The 27574-nt window shown below is 40.0% G+C and overlaps 2 protein-coding genes across 3 annotated transcripts in view; one reads left to right on the top strand and one right to left on the bottom strand.

Moving 5' to 3' along the window:
• SYTL3 (synaptotagmin like 3) overlaps window positions 1-19022 on the bottom strand; it is a 36266-nt gene extending 17244 nt beyond the window's left edge. Inside the window, exons 1-7 of one of the 2 annotated variants that reach the window (XM_064447110.1) lie at window positions 18863-19022; window positions 14314-14874; window positions 12720-12935; window positions 9063-9127; window positions 5746-5797; window positions 4273-4339; window positions 3224-3296 (exon numbers count right to left, since the gene is read on the bottom strand). In XM_064447110.1, coding sequence (XP_064303180.1) covers window positions 3224-3296; window positions 4273-4339; window positions 5746-5797; window positions 9063-9127; window positions 12720-12935; window positions 14314-14423 — 583 coding nt within the window. In that variant the 5' untranslated portion in view covers window positions 14424-14874; window positions 18863-19022. Of the gene's footprint in view, window positions 1-3223; window positions 3297-4272; window positions 4340-5745; window positions 5798-9062; window positions 9128-12719; window positions 12936-14313; window positions 15062-18862 lie in introns of those variants that run through there. The other variant, XM_009502905.2, reaches the window with a different exon arrangement.
• Window positions 19023-21641: 2619 nt separating this feature from the next.
• On the top strand, window positions 21642-27503 carry DYNLT1 (dynein light chain Tctex-type 1). Its single transcript, XM_064447115.1, has 5 exons — window positions 21642-21719; window positions 25128-25169; window positions 26389-26512; window positions 26704-26781; window positions 27080-27503. Exons 1-5 carry the CDS (start codon window positions 21693-21695, stop codon window positions 27148-27150), a joined length of 342 nt encoding a protein of 113 aa, XP_064303185.1. The 5' UTR covers window positions 21642-21692; the 3' UTR covers window positions 27151-27503.
• The last annotated feature ends 71 nt before the right edge of the window (window positions 27504-27574 follow it).

Genomic DNA, 27574 nt, shown 5'->3' with positions numbered 1-27574 from the left:
CCTGCTGTTTCAGCTGGAAATTACACTCCTTGCTTCCTGTCATTATAGCTGCTGCAAGGAATTGTTGTATGCTATCAAATACAGTTTCCCTGCAGAAGTAGCCACTACAGTCCCTATATAAAATTTGATTTGTAAAGCAGTTTATTTGGTTCAGGATAAAAGCAAGATTGTTGTAACAACATAAAGTGCAATGACAATGGAAATTAGAAAGCAGAGCATATTGGAAAATATTTAGAAATTTATCCAAAGAGAGATATTACATACTCTGGTCCCAAACCACATATAATTTTAAGAACATCAGTGGCCCTCATTGACTTCAATAACATTACTCATATGGATAAACTTACGTCCATACTTAAGTACCTTATTGAATTAGCATTTCAGTAACATCTAGTTTATTGTCAAATAAATCTATAGGACAATTAGACATTTAGTGTGCCACTTTCTGCTTCTTATTCCTCAGGGTACAGTCAGAACTTCACTTAAAGGGAAGGGCAGCACTCATCCATGATTTCTGAAGTTGAAAACTAGCAGGCTTAGCAGCAGACACTTTGTTGTAAATCCCAGATAGTCTCTCATGAAGAATTAATAACTTATAAGTGGTATGTGAAACAGCTATCATATGTTTAATTCATACAGAAGAAATAAATATCTCTCTCACAACATGAGGCTCTGTGGAGGAACTTCAGACAGCAGACAATATGTCATTATAGCATTCAAAACCAATGGCACACTCAAGTGTGATTTTTAAAGCCACTTTGGGTTAGTTTTGTTCTTAGAAGCATTCAGTCCTCAGATGTTTACTGTACTCTGTGTACACCATTAAGGCATCATGTGACATATTCACAGGCAGGCTTAATTAAGTCATCTCTGACTGTAAATGAAACCAGGTTTTTAAAATACACAGGGAAATCAGAGATCGTAAAGGAGACTGGAGTGAGAGATCTAATGGAGTAGATACAATCTGACTAGCTTGATGAGCAGTAGAAGCAGAAGCACAAGGTTGCCTCACACTCTCTTAAAATGAACAAATTACAGAACAGGTTACTATGAGAAAAAAAAGATTGTTCAGTTTTCATATCAATTCCTCCTTAGGCTTCTCTACCCAAATGGTCAGTAAGACAGACACTATCTCTAGCGCCAAGGATGATTTTGCACTGCAAATAAAACTACAACCATCAACCCATTTTACATTCACCAAATGGCAAACACTGGATTATAATCTCCTGTTGCTGCCAAACCACACTGGAACAGGAGGTAACAGCATAAAGAGCAGGCTGTACAACGGCAGCATTGTGCTGCACGCACTAATCCTGTGTTCCCGCTCCTCTCAGACACACACACACACCAGCTCTAGTGATAGAATCAGAGGCGTAACGAGGTTCTCCAGGTTTATTTACTGCAATACACAAGAGCTGGGTGTATTAAATACCACTGCGAACTGGGACATTTTTATCTAGATAAGATATAGAGTACTAACTTTAGACTCTTGTGACCGAAATAATTTATCAGCACAGTACCAGGTTTCATTAAGAGGCCATATTGTCTGAAAAACCTGTTTTCTTAAGCCAAGACGCCCCAGTCTTTCTCTCTATAAGATTTCCTATACTTTTTAATTATTGATTTCAATGATTGCAACAGCCTGTTATTTTCTCACAAATTAAAAGGTTCTACCCTAACTGAGGATGATAGCACCTGAGTGGGCTTTCACATACAGCTGAACTGAGCTAATTACTTGCTGCCATCCCCCCTCTGCAACCGCTGCTCTCCCTTCCTCAATCCCTGGCTCCCGGCCACATGGTGCAGCATCCTCTGTTGTGCAGGTTCCAACATATATGCCCTATCCTGAGCCTACTTAACTCATCAAACCGGCAGAAAAGTACCTACGTGTTTTGTCTGGGTTAATGTTCTGCCCTTTAATTGACTAAATCAGTTTCCAGAGGGGTCCAGAAACACTGGTGCTAATTCAAGTTAAGCAATGGCAGCATAAGACCAGAAACAGAGAAAGAAGAAGGACTTGGGGCAGGGGAGTAGGACCTTCCTTTTGGTAGCAGTGTACTATTAAATTAGCTTGCTGCAGTCCTGACAGTCTTTACCAGTAACTGTGGGATATGACCAGGCTTCAAACTAACAGAAAGTAGAATCTTTGCATCCACTTCTGTGCTGCCTCAGCTATCTGCTTCCGGTACCAAAGCATCCTATGACACCCTACACTACTCCTCTGTTTACGAGAGCGAGCCATTTTGCCTCTGCAGAGCTTTAATATGTGTTCACAAAGACACCATATTACATTTGTGTAGTTAAAGAAGAACAGGCCTTTAGGATGGGTGGAAGAAGTTCGAGGAAAGACCAAACAAGATCTAAGGCAAGAGTTGGGGGGGAAGGCAGATAGGCACTAAATCAAATTTATTCAGTTCTAATCTTACATGTGGGGTTGTCTAAGAAGAAGCTAGTAAGAAAAAACTGAGGTTCATTCAAAAACATGCAAATCTGCAGGACCCTGTAATCTTCATATGGCTCAGAAGTTTTTTTCCTCTGGTCACTGATGCCTTTAATTTGCTCTTCACAAAGGCTGGCTGTCATCAGCGTAGTTAGCCTTATAGATGCATATACAGTCTGCACCCTAAAGAACAGCAGGCAGCATAAGGGAATGGAAGGAATCAAAAGTATCAGAATGAAAGAAGAACCAAGAAGTTGTTAGGACTGGCTGGCTCTTAGAAGTATGCACTGAAAAAAACCACACAACTAGACAGACTGAGAAAGCAGAAGGAATTCCTCTTGAAAACTGCCAGTGAATGAAAATATTGAACTCTACTTCCATTACATGATAGATTCTTTGATGGGGTCAGTTGGGGTTCAGTCAGATAGATAACATGAAGATCACTACAGAAGAAAGTGGTTATTATGCTGTGCTGACATGAGTGAAATATACTGCACCTGAACATCCAGTAAACTTTAAAATAATATTATACAGTCTTTTCACATCTTTACACGGAAGGCATTCTGGGTTGGTATCATCAGCTTGTTAAACAACTAGCAGAATACTGAAGGATAATTAGACTTACTGTATTATCTTTCAGGTTGGTTCAGTCTTGGCATTACTCATTTCAGCCATTACCCAATACCCTTTATTTATAACTATTTTTTGGCCAATATGTTGGCAAAAAAAGGGAAACATTTGACTACATTACTCTAGAATGACAAAGCCATGAAAGCTACTTACTTTTTATATGTGTTGTGAGAGACAAAAACAAGTTTTCCACAGACTTATTAAAACATTTAGACCGACTGAGTTCCTGCAAATGGGAGATGCCAAAAGTAAGAAAACACAAAATATTTGCTGTTTCAAAGTTTGCCTGATCACATACCTACAGACCACATAACAATCAGATGGTAAGGCTGCACTCAATTCTGCAGACAAATACATCTGAGGACTTACGCTGACATGGTTGAAAACTGTCACACTAATGTAGGAAGATGGAAAATAATCTTTTCCATTCCATACTCCTTGATATATAAGTGGAACTCCTTGCAGGGTGATCACATAGCAATTTGATAAATGCAGCTAATTACATCACTGATTGGTTGTAATGTATTTAATACTTCAAGTAGGAAAGTCCTATCTATTATGGATGCTCCTGTGCCTCTGGATCAAAGAGTTTTCATCAAACTCCAGGTAAGCACATATCAGAATGTTTACAGAATGCAATGGGCTACAAAACTAGGGCCTCAGGACCCAGTCCAAAATAAACTGAAATAGCAATTTAGTGCAATATCTCAGTGAGTTCTGAGCCATGTCCTACTATTCTGTGCACTAGAAACTGCCTTGCAAAGGCAACCATCAAATTAACTGTTTTTCACTCAGTAATGAAAGTAATACATGGAATGATCGCTTTATAAATGACTATCGAATATCATAGGCTCATGGGATCCTTCAGGCTGGAGGGGAGATCAGGAGATCTCAGTCCAGCCTTCCTGTAGTGAGGCACCAAAAACCAGGTGCAGTATTCTAGTGCCAAGTAGAGACGGTTAATCACTTCCCTCAAAAATCAAAAACTAATTGAAAACATCCTTTATGATAGACTCTGACCTTTCTCTCCTACTACCAACGCAGCATAAAAAAAAATGACAGAGGAACATCAGGCAGCACTTATAGCACAATATGACGCTACAGCACTTGCTATTTACTGCATTTCTGTGGCTGGCCATTTCATATGAATGACACCCTAAGAGGTGCATGTATATGTATACTTTGAAGATATGTACATTTACCGTCACATTGCTTCCTGATGTGGATTCTGTGAAAGGAGGTGGAGTTGGAGGTACGACAGAAATTTTGCTAGAAATTTAAGAAACAATACAGTGCAACAATTAATACATTATGCTAATAGATGGATAAATAAGCCACCACATTCATGCACATATCTTTATTATCATGCACACCTGTCTTTATTATCCGTCTTCCCTGCAATCTAAAGATGTGGGTAGAGATCCTGTGTGTCTTTAAGAGTTGAAGCACAGGCATATTGCCTGTTCATAAGAGTTAGGACTAACTTTCTATCTTCTCAATCTTGGGGTGCTCTAAGCAGAATTATTAATTTAAAATGATCAGGAAGGCCTAATTTAGGACAGACTTCCTAGGCTTCTATATGGCTGGCAGCATTACAATCTGTGCCTCGAATGTTAAAACATAATTCCTGTGTAATGAACCCCATCGCTGCTTCAGAGATGTTTTCAGAAAACAGTCATCTTTATTCACAATACTAAAAGAATCCTTCCTTGCCTCGGCTCAGAGCTGTTAGAGCTCCTTTACAGCATTCCAGTCATTTAATCTGTTGTAAATAGCCCAGGTCTGTGGAAAAAAAATAATCTGTTATCTGACTGCGTCTGTTATCACCGCACAATCACAGATCCTAAAGGCAGGCAGTGAACTTCTTTTCTGATTCTCCTTTACTTTACCACATCTGTGTAAAAGCAAGTCCTTATGCAGCCCTGGTTAGGATCATATCTAGTTGACTGTAAGTTTCTGTCTTATGCAGCTATGTCTCAACAGATAATTATCATAAAATTGAGGCATCTCTTTGTATCTTGTTTTACTTATTAAAAAAAAATTTAAAGGAACAAGGTTTCTTTTATACAGTATAGTTTAAATAGACTGTTATTTCATTATATATCACTGGTAATAACTTAAGTATGGTCATGCTTAGGCCTCAAGTCAAAGTATGTATTCAGTGTAAACTGGATTTTTTTACTTGTTTTAAGTCTTAGTAAGTGGATGCACCTTAATGAATACAGAGTTTCTTGTCTACTATTTAATCTAAAGTTATCAAATCAGCAGTATCTCCCATTGAGCAAATAATGATGATATTGCTATTATACCTAGTAAATAATTTTCATCTCTGATCATTCAAAAGTAATGTGTAAATTTGAAAGATACTGGTGCAACATGTATGCAAAAAATATAAGCTGATATAACAAAAAAACTGCACGCCCATTCATTTCAAGTAAATAAGAAACTATTGCTCTAAACATGGTACTCTGTTTTGTACTTGAGACCCTTTCTATGGATTGCTGAGAGATAAAACCAGTAATTTTTCTATGCTTTTACCATTTGTACTCCAAAAGTATTGAAATCCGTTTTTCATAATAAAAAACCACAAACTGCTGGTTGGTTTATAGCATACAATATATCACATATAAAAATTCTCAGTGTCCTAGGACCATTTGTCCTTTTATGAGTCTTACCTCAGTTTCTGATAAGATTTCAAGAGCTTTGCACCAACTGTTTCATGTCTGCCTGTGAAGGAGGAAAAAAAAAACACCCAAAGGTCATTTAGCAATGACAGCAGTTACTAATGCCCGTATAATACTTTCTAAAATCAATGCCTTCTCATGAACTGTCCTGTATTTACAGAAGCTCACGCACGTGCAAGTCCGGAGTGAAATCAACACCCACCTGACATATCAGCATACATGCCAAGGAATGAGCAGGTTTCTCTTTTATCACAAATTCTATCATGATTGCCCCTTCACCTCCCACAGGTGACACGTTCAGACCAGCTCTTCACAAATGCAAAGGACAATCATGTATGGAGGCTGACAGGCCCATTCCTACAGGTGCTACGTGCCCTCAGCCTCCTGAAGTCCAGGAGGCAGGTAGTGCATGGGCCCACTGCGCTAAAGCACACTTCAACCACAAAACTCAAACACTATGGAAAGCTTGAAAATGTGTACAAGAGTAGGCACATGGTCATCTCTTGCATCTTATGAAAAATTCTTTTCACTTCTTCTACCAGAGACCTGAACAATCATGAAAATGCATGACTAGCTCACAAACATGACGAAACCCTTTTGCTAAGGCCATCCCTGTGGGGAAATAGCAACCATGTCACGTTCCTCAGGCGAGCAGCCACATGATATGAAGAACACCAAGGATCAAGCGCTCCACCAGGCATAAACAATGAAGACTCATAAAAATATAGTTTGCTCCCGAGTGATTGCCAACAGAAAGAAGGGCTAAATGCATGTAACAAATGGCCAGCTGAAAATATCTGGAGTGGCTTTAGTCACTGATCATTCCTAATAAAGAAATCAGCATGTGATCTATGTTTTGCTGAAGATGTCATTAATTATAACATATAAGTAGCAGACCTTGGTGGTGGTAGAAACAATAATCAACTACTGATGTTACAAATTTCAATCAGAGCTCCATACTTAATGCTCTGTTATTAATAAATAATATTTGATATCTTGATTTATTGCAGCATTAAATTATTTCTTAGATTTTTAATTTTAGTCAGTAAGGCAATCTCCCACTTTTAGGAAAATATTACTTTTATTCCTTAGGTAGAAACTACACAAAATTAATAAAAAGGTACTAATGTAACTTTTTTTTTTTTGCTCTGCAACATGAGAAAACTTCACTGTAATGTATTTTTTTCAGTTAAGCTTATTTTACAGTAAATAGTTCACTTGTATTACATTTTCTAGCCAAAAGAGGGCACTGCCTCTCCAGGCTTGAAGGATACACAACTACCATGGCTGCTGTTTCAGAAGTTTGCCATTTTTTAACTCCTTTAATTATATCAGTTGATCTAATCAAAGGAACTAAACAAAACATATTTCTCCCTGCGGGCTTATCTTCTGTACATCCTTAGATCTTTGCGACTTCAACAGTATTGCTATTAGACTAACTAAGCAAAATGCTTCAAGCACCCACAAAGCTTTGATAATGCAGGTGAGAACTTGTTTATTTTACTGGAAAGAGGGACAGTCACTATCTTGCCATTTCAGATTCAGTGTCTGAGAACAATACAGCATTTTCTGAAACTGAGAGAGATTGTTAAAATTACTGGATTTAGACTTGCTGAAAAGAATAAGGAAAAATTATTAATAATGATTATAGGACACAACTGTGCTTCAAAAGATCAGTCAACTAATACTTTAAAAAAATAAACTGTATTAGCTAGAATGGAATTCAGTGAGATCCTTCAAATTTTAAACTAATTGTTTTAGCAGGAACTGTAGTTCACTTCCTTAACATGCTACCTGCTGTCTTTTGTGAATACCTACTGCCCAAAATTTACCTGATTACATTCTTCCATTTATAAACTTCTTCCTATTCAAGTTTCCCAAGAGATATTTAAGGTCCAGTGCTTTCTTTTTTACCAGCTATTCCTAAATCTAGATACCATGCAGACACTGGAAACGAAACTGTAACATTTAGCTGCAGTCAGGCACAAAGTGAAATAGTTGCCTATCTGAATCATAGAGTCATTAAGATTGGAAAAGGCCTCTAGGATCACCAAGTCCAACTGTCAAGCCAACACCCCCATGCCTCTTAAATCATGTCCTGAAGTGCCATGTCTACACGTTTTTTGAACACCTCCAGGGATGGTGACTCCACCACCTCTCTGGGCAGCCTGTTCCAATGCCTGACCGCTCTTTGAACGAAGAAATTTTTCCTAATATCCAATCTAATCCTCCCCAATACAACTTGAGGACATTTCCTCTCATCCTATCACCAGTTAACTGGGAGAAGCCATGTGCCAGGTCCTGGACTTGGGTCTCAACAACCCCATGCAACGCTACGGGCTTGGGGAGGAGTGGCTGGAGAGCTGCCTGGAGGAAAAGGACCTGGGGGTGTTGGCTGACAGCCAGCTGAACATGAGCCAGCAGTGTGCCCAGGTGGCCAAGAAGGCCAACGGCATCCTGGCTTGTATCAGGAATAGTGTGGCCAGCAGGAGTAGGGGAGTGATCATCCCCCTGTACTGGGCACTGGTGAGGCCGCACCTCGAATGCGGTGTTCAGTTTTGGGCCCCTCAGTACAACAGGGACATTGAGTTGGTGCAGTGTGTCCAGAGAACGCCGACAAATCAGTGCTTCAAGGGAAAGAGGAAGGAAATCCTCTCCACCTTATTAGTCATTGTAGGTAAAAACAAAGATCGACAGGCCCTTAGTTGGTGAAACACATTCACCATAGGGCAATCCATCCACGTCCTCTACAAGTTCTTTTAAGGCTTTGTATTGTTAATTGCACTGAAAAGACTGAACACAAGGCAATGGTGCAGCTGGTTGAAAGTAAAGAAACAGTAAGTGTTTAACTCTCTGTTGATTCATAGCTATACATATTTTACTTTATTCCATTCTGTCATTTCTTTAAGCTTTAGAACTTTCTCAGTGAAAACAACTGAAGTTTTAACTTTGGCAAATAACGCATGCAAGATCATTTCCTTCCTGCACATATATTTTAACATTTCTATACTTATTTCATGTCATCATATTTCTTAGAAGCCTTACACACTCATTTAATTCGAATTGATATGGCCAGAAATTTTCTTATTCTTATTACTCATACAAAATAAAATATACTTTAAAATGCATTCTGGTAGTCGATATCCATGTATTATTTAGTGCACAGACAGAAACACTGCATGATAATTTCTGACAAATCTCTCACCAAGTGGAAGAAACATTAAATACAGTGGCAGACTACATTCTGTGTTTCACTTAGATGAGGGCTACGCATTACACAACATTTTATGGTCTGTTCCAGCAATTACCTTCACCTGGATATTTCTTTGCTCGTTCCTCAAAGAACCATTCACCAGCCTTTACTTTCACATCTCTGAAAACCAAGCAAAAGACATTTGAATCAACATTCCTAAGTGCATTTCTTCAAACGTCTGACGGCCGTTTAACAATCCAACAATCCTTCTTAATTCTTCCATAAAACTAGGATTTCATGACTGCTCACTCCATTGCCTGATTTTGCTGTGGGTCTGCAAACAAAGGATTCCTCCCCTCCTTTTTTTTTTTTTTTTTTCCCATTTTTGCTATGTAGGACTGCCCCTGGAAAGCAATACATACTGCTCTAGGCACTGCTCTGAAGCCAGGAGCCCTGGGTCCACACCAGCCTATACAACCAAGCTGTGTAACAGCCCCAACACTTGTGCTGACACCGCTGCTTACAGCTGCAGCCTTGTCTGAGGAGCAGGGAAAGTCAATGATAGAGGGTATGCTCCCAAGCAGAACTTAGGACAGCTACCAGAGAGGACTGAGCTCCACAACCCTGATGGTGTGACGGCTTCATGGCCCATCTCTCTCCATTTTGTGGAGGCTAACATCAGTGATGTCCATGTCATACACAGGCACCAGGATCATAGGATGAGAAAAGTAATGATTACCAAGTATAAAATGGTATCAGACTAAATAGGTCTGTCAAGAGCAGATTTTCAGCAGATTTGACTCTTGCATTTTGTTGTCTCCAACTGAATTAGATGAAGTCTGCTATCTGAACTTATCCATTATTAAAGAGGCAAAAAAATTTCTTTAACTGAGGAGACTCTTCAGGTTCCAAATTCTCATATAAATGTCTTGCTAATTTTTAGGTCATATATAATATCTTGTTCCTTGTGGATTTTCTGACACTTATTATTGGATGAAGTCCCACTGCAAAAATTTCCTCAGTGAAAGAAACTTTCTCCTCTACCCTGTAGAAATTAATCTCTCTATTACCATTCCCTCTGCCAAAGTTGCTTGAAATTAGCAACAATATACTGGCAGTAAATTCATGTAGGGCTTGCCTCTTTAAGCAAATATAATCTCTGAACATGACAGCTGTACTGATATCCACCAAAGTCTGGGCAACAAAACCCCTGGCTCTGCCATTTCACACCTCACCTTACTCCATGTTAAAATAGACAAGCTGTAGGTAGGATGCTGTTTGCTCTCTCTGTGGCTTGATTTTAAGGCATTTTAGGCATCTAAAATATATCTTTGTAAGTAGCAATGCAGAGCGTTCAAAAAATTCACTACCTGTGTATATTTTACTATTTATTTACATGCCTTACCACAGATCCTTGTGCATAACTGAACAGAGCTGGGTTTCAAAATTAGGTTAAAATAACCTTGAGGCAGGATACTTATTTACTTTGGACAGAGACCTTTTAACTAATAAATGTCTGAAATCTCTGTCTGCACTAGATCTTCAAGGGCTCTGTATAAGTAGTGCCTTGATTCTCATCTCCAGCCTTCTCTTTATGTTCTTCTCATTACCCATGGTTATCTTCCCGAGTTTAATCTCCAGTTCTGCACAGGCTCATGTGACAATTAGACCACTCACAGGACGAAAACAGATGTGGAAGTAGCCTTTTATTTTTCCCCAGGCTAAAGAGTATATTAAGCTAAGTTATGACCACAAATGTGACAACAAAGATGATAAAGAACTATCCTTGTCAGGTAAAACAGACTACTCTCCTTCAAAGCAAATGTCTTTCTAGACTCCTAGAAGACAGGATTCCTTTAGAAAACACACTACACCAACTCCATTCACATAAGAGATGCCTCTTCCAGGTGAAAGACACAAACTTTGTCAGTCCACAAGGCTTTTTACATTTATTTTGTAAATAATGAACATTGACCTATCCCTGCATGCTCTTCCACTGAGGTGTTTAAGCATGTTTGTTACACATGACCCTACTGTCCAGGAGAGAATCTCAGGAGTGCTGCAGCTGATAATGTTTTTCACAGGAAAATATACTCTGGGAGTAATGAAGACTCAAAATTACCGTTGCTCAGGCCTTGAAAATCAGCTCTTACAGTTCTCAGTTGCCCTATTTTTCCCTCATCGGGGTAAACAAAAAGCATTGAATAGTATTTACCATGCTGCTGCACTCCCTACCCTTCTTGAGATTTGCAGCCTTGATGTAAATCTCACTGAAGGCAGCAGAAGTCTGATTTTAATGGACTTTGCATCGTGACTAAACAAGATCAAATGTGCTGTCTCTTTGCTATAAAGAGAATTCCAATGACAGCTCAACAATTCCTCTACATTAGCAAGACAAAAAAAAAATTCCTGAAGAAAAAGTAGAAATGCCTCTTAATTCATTTAAATAATGCTTTCCTGGATTTACCATTAAATATCTGGACAAGCTTATGAAATAATTAAGGGTGTGCAGCACTATATAAGGCAGCTTAACAACTAGCTACTCTCCGTAGGGGATTTCCACTGTGGCCACCAAATAACTGGAAACCAATTTAAAAGAAGAGGAAGTGGAGGGAGGTATCTACAGGAGGATATGGAAAGTTAACTTTTTAACCCTTCCTTTTAGCGCTTATAGCCTGAAGCACAGATAGTGAAATGTATGCATCAAAACTTAGTAACCTCTTTGTATCAAATATAGATAGAGCTAACCTGCCTATTTTATGTACAATTTGCAAAATAAGATGAGGATTCAGTGAACATAATTGTAGTGATAGTTTATAGTCTCTTCCAAGGTATAGAAAATTACTTCAAACTAGTAGTAGAAATCAATTTAGCTTAAGACCAAAACCTTGCCTTACATTTTCAGGCATTTTTTAAATCTCACTTTGGCATCGTAAGAGCGAGTGAAGTGGTACACTAATCTTGTGTGGGCACAAACAAAATTTCATCCAAATCCTCACCCTTTGTACAGGGATATATATCATCTGCCACAGCTGTTGATTCATTTTCAGAACTATCTTTCTTTGTCTACGTAATATTATTTTTCATCATAGGTGGAAATACAGCTAAACCATTTTAGAAAGATCCTGATAAATAGGAGGGACTATGATGGAGTATTTTGATATAAAAATTGTACCAATACAGTAAAAGAAAGATTGCTTCCTGTTTCCTGGAAGACAAACACAAGGTGACACAGTAAAAGAAAAACCAACTAACTCAAAGCAAATACATTTGGATTTCTAACCCATTTAAACAATTACTGATAATGTTATTAATGCTTTTTGCTTTTTAAATTTATATAATACATGACTTAAAATTATTCATTAATCCAGGTTCCTCACTCCTGTAGTATGAGGCAAAAAAAACATGATTAGGAAATTGTCGAGAAATTTGCTATACTACACCAAAACACAGCACCTTCAGCAACTTGTTATGATGCACTGGTTTGGAACTGAGCCGGGAGAAGGAGTTCTATCTACAGTTCAGAAACTACTGCTGGCCTGCCTTGAAGATCCATTTTGCTAAATACAGAAAGGGAAATCCTGACTACATGAAGTATGAACGCAAAATTCCCATCAATTTCATTGCTACCAGGACTTCATCCAACATTTTCATTCTACCAGAGGCTTTGTTTCATTAATTGTTTAAAGCAACAGATGCACACAAAACCAGTGTGCATCCACTGGATAACGAGTGTAAACCAGCACTTATCCAAACCAGTAAAATTTCTTACCCATGGGCGTAACAAACAGTGCATTTCCAAAGGCAGGGATTCAGGCAAACACGGCATTCAGAGCACACTCGATGACTGCACCCGTTGCATACTGCACCTCTGTTCATGATTAACCCAAGCGGTTTCTGACAGCGAGCACAAGATCTCTCCTGGTATTCATGGCTTACATTTCTTGCCCCTTTCCACCGAAGCTGCTGCAGCTGCAGTTTCAGGTTCCTAATCCCCCAGATGAAAAATAAAAATAAATAAATTAAATAGGCCAAAACCCCCATCCATGTAAGTCACAAGCTAATACCCAAGTTGCACAGTATCATTACTAGTGGAAGATACGGTCTCAAGCTTGACCTCAGTTGAGTACTGTCTGAAGGGGTCTACACGCAGCATTTTTGTGCCATGACTGTATATGCAAGCTCAACTGTGCATACAAACAGAGTAATAGCCTAGTATAAATGGGGTTTATTCGTGTCAGTTATGTATGCCCAGGGCAGAGCACTGAAATTGTGTATGCAAGTGATTACATATTCACATACAAAACCTGAGACTAAATGGTGCTCCCTTTCATCTGATGATGTTTTATCATATTTATCCAAGAATTAAATCTTATATCAAGTAAAAATAATAATAACAAATGCATCATCTGAAAGTTAAATAAAAAACACATCAGTCCCTTTCCTTCACTTTGCTTCTGTTACATGTACCAATAATAAAGACCTGTGTTTTTAATTCTAAGCTACATCATCAACAGTTGTCAGGAACTTTCTAACCAATTCAGATTTTCTTTATAATCCTTTACTTTTCACAATCACTTAATATGTCCAACAATACTTACATAAATGTTTGCTGTAAACAAGCTTTAAGTTTCTGTATTTGAGACTAAAAATTTCTAACTTAGCAACACAAATACCCTGTTTTACACGGGGATGCAATGTGACAAAGCAGGGTACAAGCTGCAAGAAAATCCTTGCCCTTGCCCTGATATAAAGCAAATAAAATGCTGGAGGATTATCCTTTATCCTTCATGACTGAGATACTTGCATAGTGTGAAATAATTAAACGGAATCCTTTTCCTAACCAATGACACCTATTGACATCACTAAGAACGTCCAAGACAGCGTGGTGTGCTTGCTACCTGTTGTATGTGAGAAGGGACGGTGACGGATTCAGCACAATGAGCATGTAACCCATGGCTCTTAACTCCAGTCTTGACACAACGTAAGTTAAGTAAACCAGCCAAAGATCTAAACATATTCTGTGTTACCAGGACTATATAGGCATACATAGGAACATGATGAGAATGCTATAAAGCCTTCACAGGAAAAATACAGGCAGCAAGTGAACTTTCTATGAAGGATAGAAATAAAATTAATCAAGCAGATATTTCACTGAACAGTATTTGCTCATATTTACTGTAGAGTAGTCAATAGTTTGGTAAATCCAAGAGGCTCTGTAAAACCCTTAGTTTTCCCAAAGAATAAAAAGGCATTAGCTAACAAGTAAAAAAGAGGAATACATTTGGAAAGACAGCAAAGACGAAAAGGAGTAATTCTCAGAAAAAAAAGGAACAGAAATGCAAGAATAGGGGAATGGCAGATACCTTATTCTTTCCTCTTCTGTTTTTCTCACCATCTGGTCACGGTACAGGACTTCCAGAACAGCCTCTCGTTCCAATTCCTTAAGGAAGTTTAGATTAAATTCACAGGCCATTTTCCCCAAACTTCACTTATTTTGTAGACTCCTATCCTATGGTTCTACTACATCCAGAGTGATGGGTACTGTGGCCTGAGTGTTTACAAAGTGCCTGCGCTCTCACTGGATTGGTGATACTTTTCACTGTGTCACACCCTTGAAGAGAAAAATAACCGTGTCTGTCTTCACACAAGTCATCATTTAAGTGTCTCTGCTAACCAGGGAATATGAATAGTTAGCAAGGTCACAGCAGTCTTGTCCTTTTCACATGAAAGAACTTCTTGTTCTTTTCTTTCTTCTTTTTTTTTTGCTGAGAGTGGTTCCAAAAGAAATGACAGCTTGCAGCAAGGTCCCGGATAGGGCTTTAACTGTCACCAGATGGAGGGACAATTCACCAAGATATGGTGTAAAGGAATGGGGGGATTGTTTTTTTTTTTTATTTGGTCTTGCAGATTTGTGATTTCCAGACCTAGGGGAAAAAAAGAATACATGTTAGTATCTCTTCTCCTCACCTCTTCAAGACATTTCAAATAGTATGTGAAAACCACATTTTGCTATACTCAGACCTTTCGTGCACTAATTCAGATACAGGAGAGGTTTTGAGACAGGGCCGTTGTTCGGACAGTCTCACCATATTGTCTGTTAACACTCAGTAACATACCTTCATGTTTTTTGTACAGTCAACATAAAACAACCAATAAAGAAACAAACTTAAGTTAGTTTTGAACACAGGCCTACAGGCCCCATGACTGGAAAAGTCATACTGGTTTAGACAAAAATGCCCCTTTCTAATCTCATCTTGCTGAAAAGATAAAACTTCACAAACCTAAGAGGAAAGAGGGAAAGACACCCTCTAAGAACCACTTCTATCAATTACCTATGTCTGTTAAGTCTAGATAAAGAGTTTAATACCCAATAATGCTATTATCTTCGTTAATACACACAAACACTAAGGAGTTAAGATATATATTATGTCCAGCTCAGTGCATTAACAATTTTGGCCTCAAACTGATGTTGTTAATGTACAAATAAAGAAGTATAAAATTAAAACAAAATCACAACTGTATTTTGGATGTAATCTGTGACCTTCACTTTTGTAAAACTCCCAGTAAAACATAAAATAATTTTAATATGCTTTGCAGTGAAATAGAGAAAGAAAATTATTATTCAGTCTAATTCAGCTTACACACCATATTCAGTTTTAATACTACTCTCTAGGGTCTAGTGAGTATTACAAGAAATGTAACAGAGTTCCACTTATGGCACACCAAATATTGAAGATGTGTGTTTGAAAACTGGTTAAGTGTTTCAAACTTCATCTGACTAAATACATACAGTCAGGCTCTAGACAGAAGGTCTAGACACTAAGACAGAAGGGTGAAGCTTTCCCAGAGAAGTTACTGATGCTTCACTGATGGATCTCATCTGAGAATCTGACCAACTATCTGCATTGCTGGATCATTATTTTAAAACAGAGTTTTAAATTAAAAATAAAAAAAGAAAAAACCCACCAAAACTTCAGATACATAGTGACAATGTATTTTTGTCAGTGCAGGGAATTGCTTTACATAGAGCTTGCCCCAATTAAGTTACTTAATTTCACACAAAAAAAGCAGGAGGTGAGAGTTTGTATTTCTAAACAGCATGCATTCCATTCTTTTAAATTTTTTCATTAAACCCTTCAACAGGCATCAAAAGGACAAAGCATTTCACAGAAGCAGTGTTAACAAAGAGAAAAAAAAAGATTGGTTTCCTGTGGAAACAAAAGAGACTGAGATAGGCAATATCATACTTTATTTCCTTACCAACTGCAATTTCACAGGAAATTACTCAGTTGAAACCTAAAAAGCCCGAGCAATTTTTTAACACAATATATGTCATTTTCAAAGGTCCCTGCATCCTTCACCTGCTTTCATCTTTTGCCTCAGGAATAGCTCCCAGGATGATGAACCTTCAAATCCATTTAGGTCAATACAGTCTGAAAGACCAGCCAGTACAAACTTGGGGACCTCTGCACTATACAGGATACCAAAACACCCATTGCAGCGTAAGTTACATTTTCTATAAACTCCTAGGATTTCCAAAGGCTAGCATATCTATAACGTCATCAGAAAATCTTGCTGAAGCATCAGTAAAAGCTAGCAAATTCATGATAGTCATTGTTAGGTGGATCCACCGCTCTAGTGATCTTAGAAGAAAATATATGAATACCTTCCAGAGCTATTAAGAACGCGCCACTGTAAAACAGTTACTAAGAGCAACACCTGCAGTTAAGCAAGCACAGAAATAGTTGCTATTTGATACCTCCTTCAAAGTCTTTTAAAAAGGACTACCTCCCTTCTTCACAGAAGAGCACAAACTTTTCCATGTTTCAAGCCTGTTTTGGGAAATGAGTTTCAGATGACATCTTGTGTATGAAAAATATTGAGGGCATACAGAATCTTATTTAGAGACTAATATAAATTTTTTTAAAATTATGTCTTCAGCTATTCAAGTTTGCACAAATTTAAATGGTGTGAAGGAAGGAACAGCTTGGAGCCTCCCCTTGCTTCCACTTTGTCTTGCTCACTGTCATTCCCCCAGAAAGACAGGAGTTCTGCCCTAGCCAGGGCAGGATTCTTCAGAAGGGCATTCAACCTCAGCCCATCAGTGATACTGCAAACACCATCATCAAAAACAGCTGGTATAATGCTATAATTCATATCCTAATCACAGTGATAAATCATAAGCACTGAATCTAATGCCAGCAGTGGACTGCCAACAGGGACTAGGATAGAAAGACTAGGATCATCTTCTGGCACCAAACATCAGAACAAACTTACTGTGGAGCTAAGTGCCATGGGCCCTATGTCCTACACTATCTGCACTATGCAGAGGGGAAAAGCCACCATGACTCTCTCACTGCTGGGCAAGATCATAGAATGGTTTGGGTAAGATCATCACATGCTGCAGAGACTAAAGCTTAAAATACATCATGTAGCCAGCAGCTCTATCGCTATTGCACCTGGACATTCCTACAGTTGTTTTTTTTTTAATCTTCATGAAGATTTAAGCTCAGACAATCAATGTGTTGTCAATTTTTCTTGCATGTTCAAAGACAACTCAAAATCTAACTTAGTGATGAGGTAGCTTTAAGAATAAAGTACTATATCCCCCCAAATGGTGGATATTCCTTGTGCCCCACAACAGACTTGAGCTCGTAACCATTTCACAGAGGTGCTGAAATTGGACTGCAAAGCTCTCTACTTTCCTAACAGAAGAAAAGGGCTTTTCTAACACCAAAGCTGTCTGCATTATATTAGTTTTCTGGCAGTAATAAAGAAGTGGTGTTTTCAGTAATGACGCTCCTTGACAGGAAAAAACAATCTTAAAAACCATCACAGATGCCCTCCTTTCATGTTTACTCATCGAATCCAGCTAGCTAACTGTTTCACACGGTCAGCTAAGCTCAAAGCCAAGCATCTTCTATGTAAATCTATGTAAAAACAAAAGCAACAGCAACCTCTTTAGTAAATACCATGACACTTCTCCCTTTTGAGTACAAAGCTCACATAAAATATTTTGGTTCCAGTATTGTTTTAAATTATGTATTTAAAATAACCCAGTGTCAGACACCTTGCAGATGGATCAGTAGCTTTCTGAAACTATCATGTGAAGCCTCAAAGCCATCATAAAGGAGATGGGATGACCAACGTGGTCATGTCTTAGGAGAGAGAGGCATGCACGTACACAGCTCAATCTCAGTATATCATGCTTTTTCTTTTATACAGGGCTCAAATCGTATGTAGTTTTGTAACTGAAGAGCAATCAAAAGGCCTACCTAGGACAAGATTAAGTTTGCAAAAGGTAGCTTATTTTTCAAATTTTTAAACTTAGAAATGCCTGACTTAGCAAGCTACTTTTTCCCAAAGTGATTTTGCATGTAATGTATTATTGATGTCCTTTCAGATCCTTAAGCATTAGCAAAATAATGACAAATAAGTATAAATAAAGCCTTCGTTGACTTGGGATACTTCTTCCATTAACCCAGAAGATGGATGTAATATGTCAGTAGCAAGGACACAGGTTAAGGAGGTTCAGAGTAAAAATTATCACAAAAGCTCCTGGAATTTATGGCTATTTTCTATTCTGCAGAGGCCAATCACATAAATTTGTTCTTAGTTAAGAAAATTATAAGAGTAACAAGTGTTATTTTATACTACCTGCCTGTAACAGTTTTATGCATACACACATGCAAATTATTTATAAATTCTTTGATAATGTTTTACCAAAGTTGTCTTGTGATTTTAATAACATCCCACCCCAGCACTTAAAGTAAAAAAAAAACAAAACCAAACGCTTTTTACAGTTCCAGTTGTGAAATGAAATCTTTGCAGTCTAAAAACCATCAACCCAGTAAGCAAAAATGCATCCCACTGTGCAACGTCATATAGAACAGATTAAAAATATAACCTTACCTTTTCAGCAGCCATCAAAGAAAGATGCGTGGAAGTAAACTGCTTTTAAGAGATGAGTAGCACTCTTATTATTTATTTATCTTTCCTTAAAGAAAACTGGTGGCTGTTCTCCACCCCCTTTCCTTCCTTTGGGCACCGAAATTAGACTGACGTATGTACAGAGGAGATTCCCAAAACAGCTAAAAGCAAATGCACTCAAAGAAGAGCTCCAGCATTACAATGGCTTTTGCCAAGTCTCTGGTTTTACTACCAGCAAGAGCAACTAGAAATCAAAGTGAAGTTATTCATTTTTTCAAACACTAAAAAGAGACTCAGCACAAGAGACTATAAAAGCTGACTGATATCATCAAAATACGCTCAGCCTTCAAGCCACACACAGGAAGAGAAGTGACTTTGAGTCCTGCATCATTTCTTTCTCTGATACTATAGATGTGAAAATACTACTAACCTCAATGTCCCCAGGACTCGCACAGAACACACCGTTTGTGTCGTGAAGTTATTTCCTGGAAACAAAATAGTTTTCTACTCAGATCTGAATGACAAAGCAATTATCACAGACAACAGTTCAAAAGAATTCATTTTTTATGCATCTGCAAAAAGTAGAAAATTATTTTACCTCACAATTGGTGAATCTGATATCAGATAAAGATTAAAAGTTAAAATATTATTTGGATTGGATATCCCGGTTCAGTCTATTACAGAATTAAGTGTGATAATGAAGTTCAAAACTATATCCGAACTATTTCAAATCATGGAGAAAAGAGTCTGTTCTTGCAGCTTGATCTCCTTGTTTCTGGCTCTACCAGGTAAACTGTATGCACAATGCAGAAACCCTTCTTAGTGTTTTGGTATTTTAAGAAATATTGATTTTGGTTAAAAGTAAACAAAGCACTGTAATTCTATTCACGTGGCAAAATCAATCAGCCTGCAATTTTATAAACTTATTAAATTCAATACATTCACCGGTGATCATCAAGTTTAATCACCTTCTTCAACCATATCACTGAAGAGAAAACAACTGTTAGTGGGGCACAGAGCAAAGCCCAACAGAGAGTATTTGGATTATTTGGGCCTTCATTTCAGGCAAAACTTTAACTGAATTAAAGACCAGAAATAACCTGAGGATTATAATTACCCACAGCAACGTATCTGTAGTATCACAAAGCCAGGCTGTTAGCCTCAGTGCCAGCTTTCCCCTAATATTTAACCAAAGCCTTAATTGCCACATTTTAACCCCATTATATTTTTCCCTCTCACCCCAGCCATGCAAAACTGCCGTGTAAATTTGGGGTTGTACTGTGCAGGGAAAAGATTTTTCCTTGATGATCCTTGTGGGTCCCTTCCAACTCAGGACATTCTATGATTCTATATGTGCTAAGAAGGTACCCAAGTTACAACCTTTTATTCTTTTGAATAAACAAGCACCACTTCTTCAGCCTTCTGATAGTCCTCACTTTTTTGCCTCTTTCTGCTCGGTGGGAGCAGAGAGGTCAGAGGAGGAAGGCCAAGGGTGAGCTCAGCAGCCAGCTGCTGTCCTGCTGTATCCCAGCTGGGCGGGCAGAGCGGGTGCTGCCTGCAGGGTGCCCACACAAACCCAAAGTGCAGTGGGTGACCAGTCAAGGTCATCTTCTTCAGGAGAAGCAGGAGGCAGAGCCAGACACGGGACTGGAGACAAGGTTAAAACATAGGACCGAGGTCCATCGAAGAAACAGGCCTGGGGAGGAAGGCGCAGGGGTGGAGGCCACAGCTGAGGCTGATCAGGGCAGCTGAGGCCTGTGGGTGCACTTGGGACCCTGAGGCTGTAACTCACTCACGCCCTTCTTAAAATGCAATGCCTAAAACTAGGCACAGTATTGTCCGTGAGGCCCTGCTGCAGAGTGCAATAGAAATGCTGCTTCCCACATCCTGCAAGCTACTCATCTGATTGCACATCCCAGCGTGGCACCTCCTTCTTTAACAGCAGCATTGTATGGCAGACAGAGGTAAACCGTACATAATACACTCCCCTACTCTTTTGTCTATGGAATGGCTACCGAGTGGGCTGGTCCGGCCCTGTCTGCATTTACAGAGCTGGTTATTCCTGCCTCAGTAAAGGCCTTTGCATTTGCCTGCAGTAAGTTACCCTCTCCTTTGTTCAGACTATTTCTCCAGTTCACCCAGGCCACTCTCAACCTGAAGAGCATCTTCCACTGCTTACACTGTCTCTCAGAGGTTGGTATCATTGCTAATTTGAGCAATCTGTAAACACTGCATACACACACACAAAAAACCCACGAACTGTTTAAAGTGTGCCATTAATTGTCCCAATTCTGGCTGCTCAAAGCAATGGGATCTGCTTAAAAGTGGAAGAATTCACATATTCTCCACGTCTTTCCATGGGTTTTTTTTGTTTGTTTGTTTGTTTTTCAGTTCCTGGTCATACAAGACCCACTGGGCCCTTCTTTTCAAGGCTCTGTCTCCAGAACCAAGACGCAGGTGCTCCCCGGGCAGGGAGGACCTCCGGGACCCACCCTGGGCAGTCACGCCCGCTGAACACAAACAGCAAGCTACCTGTACGAAAAACACAACCACGACTAACGGCCTTCTGCCGCTCAACCCCAGGCTTTGGGGCGTCTAACGACGCCAGAGCGGTCCCGCCGAGCAGCATCTCCCCGCCCCGGGGCCTGGCCGGGCCGGGCCGGGCCGGGCGCCCCCGCCCTGTCGGCTTCCGCCATCTCGCAGGGTGGGTGGCGGGCGCGGCGGGCAGCACTGCGCAGGCGCCTGGGGCGGGCAGGCACGGGGCGGGCGGTGAGGGGGCGGTGGTTGCGGCGTGAGGTGCTCCAGCGGGAAGATGGACGACTTCCAGTCGGGGGAGGAGGTAACGGACTGGACTGGGGGGGGGAGGGCAGCTGCGGGGCAGGGTGGCTTTGTCCTAGTTTCTCCTCTCGGGTGGCTGCGGGCCGGCGGAGGGTCTCGGGCGCTACCTGTCCGCCCCGGAGCCCGCCCCTCGGTCTCACCCGGGACGAGGCGAGCTGGGGGCCGTTGGCGGCGTCTCGGAGCCGGGGCGGCTTTGTTCCCGGCGCAGCCTTTGTTCCTGTGCCGGCCGGAGCCGCCCCGGCCACTCGCCGTCCATCTGGCGGCCTGAGCAGGTCTGGCTACCGGCCGTGGCGCGGGCCAGCCCCATGCCTGCTTCTCGGGTGTCCGCCGGGCTCCTTCCCCGGCGACGACCCACGCCTGCTTCTCCCCTGGGTAGCGAAGCTGGTGAAGGGCTGGAGCACAAGTCTTATGAGAAGAGGTTGAGAGAACTGGGCTGTTTAGCCTGGAGAAGAGGAGGCTGAGGGGAGACCTTATTGCTCTCTACAGCTACCTGAAAGGAGGTTGTAGCGAGATGGGTGTTGGTCTCTTCTACCAGGTCACTAGTGATAGAACGAGAGGAAATGGCCTCGAGTTGCGTCAGGGGAGGTTTAGATTGGATATTAGGAAAAATATCTTTACTGAAGGGGTTGTCAAGCATTAGAACAGGCTGCCCAGAGAGGTGGTGGAGTCACCATCCCTGGAGGTGTTCAAAAAATGTGTAGACATGGCACTTCAGGACATGGTTTAGGAGGCATGGTGGTGTTGGGTTGATGGTTGGACTTGACGATCCTAGAGGCCTTTTCCAACCTTAATGATTCTAAGATTCTCCTAAAAGCTGCTGCTGCAAACCACTTAGAGGAAATGCTGGGGGGCTGTCGTGGCTTCTGTCTTCACCAGTGGGATGAAGCAGCGTCTTGCAGTAGAAGGTTTGCTGGTCCGGTTTGGATCAGTGTGAGGATGACTCAGATTAGCTCTTTGTGCAGAAAGAGGAGTTCAAGCAGCTTGCATGTGATGGGCAGGCTAATGAGACTGCCTTCTCATTGCACCACATTAAGGAAGGTAAAAAGTTGGATAAATTGAGGGTCTTTTTCTTTATCATGCTAAATGACTATCCCGCAAGCATTGCTCTTGCAGAGGGATAGTTTTTCGGAGCTGTGACAGTTTGCTGCATTGTTCTTCAGCAGCTGCATTGTGACTTGGTTAGACAATAACAAAGCAGTGAGAGGGATAAAGGTGTGTCAGGTGTATCCTATTCTAAAAGCCTTGTCCTGACTGCTGGGCCTGGTCTGTGTTATACAGTTACGGAGGCTCTTGAAAAACTGTTAATCAACCTACTTGAACATAATTCTAATGGCTGTTTTCAAAAATGACTTCAGAATTACTCAAAAATAATACTGCTTTGCAGTTTGTGTTTGTTGCCTGGGAACACCCCTTTGAAACAAAGTGTTGGAAACAGCGAGTCTGCTTTCCTTGTGCCAGAGGGCTGGTGCAGAGAAATCACAAAGCTTCTGAATTTTTTTCCTTTGTTTCTTAATACAAAAAGTGTTTGTATCATTTTATAAACGGATGGAGTAGTGTCATACTATTTGGCAACTCAGTTACAGCACACAAAGCTGGATATCAGGATGTTATGTTCTGTTTTGTCACGTATCTAAATGCATATATGCTCTCATCCCAAAAAAGGGAGAAGTTTAGAAGTAACAGCAACTCTAGAATCAAATTCTCAAATGTATGTATGGCTCTTTCCCACTTCTTTCCGTACAAATTAGATATCTAATATATTTGAGAACCTGAGTTGGATTTAATTCAGTTTACTTTGGTGAGGCATGCTTGTGATCACTCAAAGGCATTTCTCAGCTGAGTTCTAGACTTTGTGAAGAAAAATCTCTATATGGTTTATCATCTTGCTTGACAGCATGCTTCAAGTCTGCCGGCACGCCTGGCATGTGTATTATTAACTTTTTTTCCCATGGAAAAGGATATTTTGATAATTATAGATCTTATTTGGTTAAATACAGTGGTGCACCTTAAATGTAAGCACCTGCAAAATTCAGTACCATGGAAGCAAATGAGGCATATTAAAATTAAATCAAAGTCAAGAAGCTGAAAATTAAAGCCAGTTAGCCAAAGCATATAAAAGCTTTTAAAAATACTGTACTGTGCAAGGAAATTGGTGTCTCTGGATAGTTACAGAAGAGGCATTGCCTGCGTATCTCCTGTGGCCTGCTGTTTCTCTGTTGGAGAATACTCAGCTGCTCACATCTTTCTGAATGTCACATGTCATTGCAGCTGATTAGACTGTTCACCTGCTGACCAAAGGTTTATGAACCGTAATGCTGAAGTTCTCCTGAGCAGGTGTAACTGCATCCTGCGTGCGCACCCGAATTCTGCTGTTACTTGTGTTTGCCAGCTGGAGAAGCTGAGCTGACAGACCTCCCAGTGAAAACTCAGTCAACGCATGCTTGATTAGGTTAAGCTTGAAATCCTTATTCAGTCTTCTAAAATTAATTAGTTTGCTGTTACGTGCATCTCTTTTTGTCTCATGCCTTTCTTTTGGCTTGTAAGGTGAGGCTGTGAAGTACCTGTAATAAAGATGCCAGCTGGTGCCTGGCTTGGAGCCTCACTGTGGGGGATCCTGCCTGGCAGGGCTCCCCGGCTGTTTGAATGGCTGGGGGGGGGCGGTGGGCTGCCCCCAGCAGTGGTGGTGGCATGTTTTAACCAGCTTACATGGGAGGCAACAATAGCTGAGGGACTGAAGTGGGAAAATATACTAACCATACGAGAAAATGAGTAGTAGTTTTAAGATTAGTAAAAGGTCAGGCCTTCTCTGTCCTCATTGCGTATGCTTAATCTCTATTCCCCAGAGCCTGAGAGAAGGCTGAAGGTGGTGGGAAGTCCAAGGAGGTAGATTTCCCATTTGGTTTCCAAGGGGAAGTTTGCTTCTTATCCCCAGCTGAGATTGTCATGACAGCTTTTCTCTGAGCTGTGAGTTGATGTTTTGTCCACACCAGTGCCCTGGAGATGTTGGCTTCATTTAACTCCAAGTTCTGTTTGCACACTGAGGTTATCTATGCAACCCTACTGTGAATTCTGGAGGTTAATACTTATTGTAAAATGAGAATATAGGTGTACAGAAGCACTGTATGTATTATTTTTAAATACTTTCTAGGTAGATTTTGAAAACTTTGACTCAGAAGGCCAGCCAATATTAGTTCGTCTGCTACTTTTCATTACTTTGCTAAGAATGGTAAATTGACTGGGTTCAGGGAGCCAGAGTACACAGGACCAAATAAAGGAAGCCTCGGTATCTTCTGACTTGCAAGAAATCTGTCAAGCCTAAATTAAGCTTCTAGTGTAAGTTCTTAACAAGGCTTGAGCTCTGTAAACAGAAGAATGTGTCCACTGATTATTTAAAACTGATTTTTTGTAGACTTCTTTTGTGGTGGATGAAGTCAGTAGCATCATTAAAGAGGTAAGCTAACATTTTCATTTTCTTGGTGTGAAAGTGTGGTATGTTGTATGCTCTGTGCTAAAAAGCATTTGAGAAAATCTGATAACAAATATATAATAGATTTCTAGATAGGTTGCTAGCAAAGTGTACTAATTGTTCATTTAGCCAATGTGCATACTTCAAGTAGAAATGATACCTAGCCTCAGCTGTGATATGTATTACAAATCCAGAAGATAATAAAATAATTTCATATGTTCCTCTCTGGTTGCAGTGCATTCCTGTTAGAATTTCTAGGGGGATGTTATATGTTAAACCCTATAGAGATAGATTTTGTGTTTCAGTAATGTGTAGGGTTTTTAATAGGCTATCTGCATATGCATATTCCTGTGTTCAAGATGCTTTTTCTCCAAAATTACTTCTTGTTTGTTTGAAATGATTGAACTATTCTTGTTGCTAAGAGACATGAATTTCCTGTCTAGAAAATTTCCAGAGGAATTTTGGGTTTTGTGTCCAGAATTCCTCTTGTACAGTAGACTTGTGCAGTCTTTTTCTTGTTGCAGAACAACTGATTTGGTCAGACTCTGTAAATTGAATACACGTCCTTTAATACCTGTTCCTGTTTCTTCTGAATCTGAAATACTTTTGTGGCTATTTTTTAAACAATTTCTGTGAGGAAAAAAAAGTGTCAATGAAAACCAAGCAGCTTTAATGTACTTAGATTTGTGTCTTAAAGGGGAAATTATCCTTGTAAGTAAAATGGGTGAAGGCTTCTGCTCTATTAATAACCAGCAGCTACACAGGTCTCTTGATTTGGGGTTTTGTTTCCCAAAAATGATTCTGCTGAAAAACCTGAAGCTGATTTCTGCAAAAGAGTATGTGTGAATGAGCCATTGTTGTGTGTGTCTTATCAATGTCTTCAGAACTGTTTAAATGCAAGACCCTTTTCATAACTCTGTCTTCAGGACATTGGGACAGGAATGACAAATAAAGAATCAAAACATCACAAATTAAAGAGAATCTGTGGAATGTATAATGGTTCCCTCTATGCCTGGCTCAAACGCTGACCTGCAAGTTTTTTAATAATTGAAAACACTTCCAACAATCAGTATGGACAAGCAGCATTTAGGATTTTTTCTTGTGGGTGTGGGGTCTCATGTTTAGTGTTCCATGCTGGAAGGGGTTAATGGGTGCCTGGTAGATTGACACAGCGCAGCTTATTGAATGTGCTTGTTGCCAATAGGCCATAGAAAGTGCGATAGGTGGCAATGCCTACCAGCACAGCAAAGTGAACCAGTGGACAACAAGTGTGGTGGAACAAACGCTAAGCCAACTCACAAAGCTGGGGAAGCCTTTCAAGTATATTGGTGAGCTCAACTTTCTCTTTTCTGTTAAATCTGGCGCAGTGAAGTGCGCTGATGGGCGGGGGGAAGATCTGAGCAAGAACCATGTCTGTAAGCTACTCCTAAGCATGTGTGTATGTACTATGCTCAGCAAAAATGTATCTGAATGTTTATTATTGATAGTGATAAACTAATAAAAGCTTCTCTACTGACAGTGACCTGTGTGATTATGCAAAAGAATGGTGCTGGGCTACATACAGCAAGCTCTTGCTTCTGGGACAACTCCAGTGATGGTAAGGAGTGCAACTGTGCGATTTTTTTCAGCTTGCAACTTTAATGCCATCCCCTTGAGACTAGGCAGCATACTTTTCTGTTTTTTAGCATTTGCCCTCCTTTTGGAGTAATAGTGTACAGTTTGGTGGGTTTTCCATGCGGCTGTGATGCTAGCTCTTACATATAGGAAATGCTTAGCTGTTGTGAAAGCTTCATTCTTAAGATTCTTAATGTAAACAGTCACAAACATGCATATATAATTTGCATTTATTCACTGTAACTTTCTTCTGTCTCTGAAACCCTTGTTTGTATTTGTAGGAACCTGCACTGTGAGATGGGAGAATAAGACTATGTACTGTATTGTCAGTGCCTTTGGACTTGCGATATAATTGCCTTGGAGTCGTTCATCCTTCTCCTTCCTGCTCCAGCACTCGATTCCATCTCTACTCAAACTGTGAATACACCAAACAACTTCTGGTTTTAATGTACTTTTAAAGTAACTTTTTTTTCAAACGTAGAAATGTGAAAACATGATGTTCAATGGTTTATGTTTGTACTTAGTATCGTGCCAGTGTTGCCATACTGTCTTAACACTTCAAGAACTTCTCTTCAAGGTGCTAATACTGAAATCTGCTGCAGCGTAAACACTTTCTCTAGATTTCTTTTTTAAGACCAATATAAATGAGACACCGACTTTCACACTTTGTACTCTTGGTTAGCATTAAATTATTGAAATTCATAACCATTGGTGTGACTCATTTAAATGTAACTCTTCTGTTATTTAAAATAACCAGTTCCAGTTCTTTTAATCCT

This window comes from Phalacrocorax carbo, chromosome 3, assembly GCF_963921805.1.
Source record: "Phalacrocorax carbo chromosome 3, bPhaCar2.1, whole genome shotgun sequence".
NCBI lineage: Eukaryota > Metazoa > Chordata > Aves > Suliformes > Phalacrocoracidae > Phalacrocorax > Phalacrocorax carbo.
The sequence above is the reverse complement of the archived record's forward strand: the minus strand, read 5'-3'. Positions and strand labels throughout refer to the sequence as shown.

Coding starts and splice junctions, on each gene's coding strand:
- DYNLT1 (XM_064447115.1), top strand. CDS start 21,693: ATGGACGACTTCCAGTCGGGGGAGGAG. Junction 25,170..26,388: donor TCAGTAGCATCATTAAAGAG/GTAAGCTAACAT, acceptor TGTTGCCAATAG/GCCATAGAAAGTGCGATAGG. Junction 26,782..27,079: donor CTGGGACAACTCCAGTGATG/GTAAGGAGTGCA, acceptor TTGTATTTGTAG/GAACCTGCACTGTGAGATGG.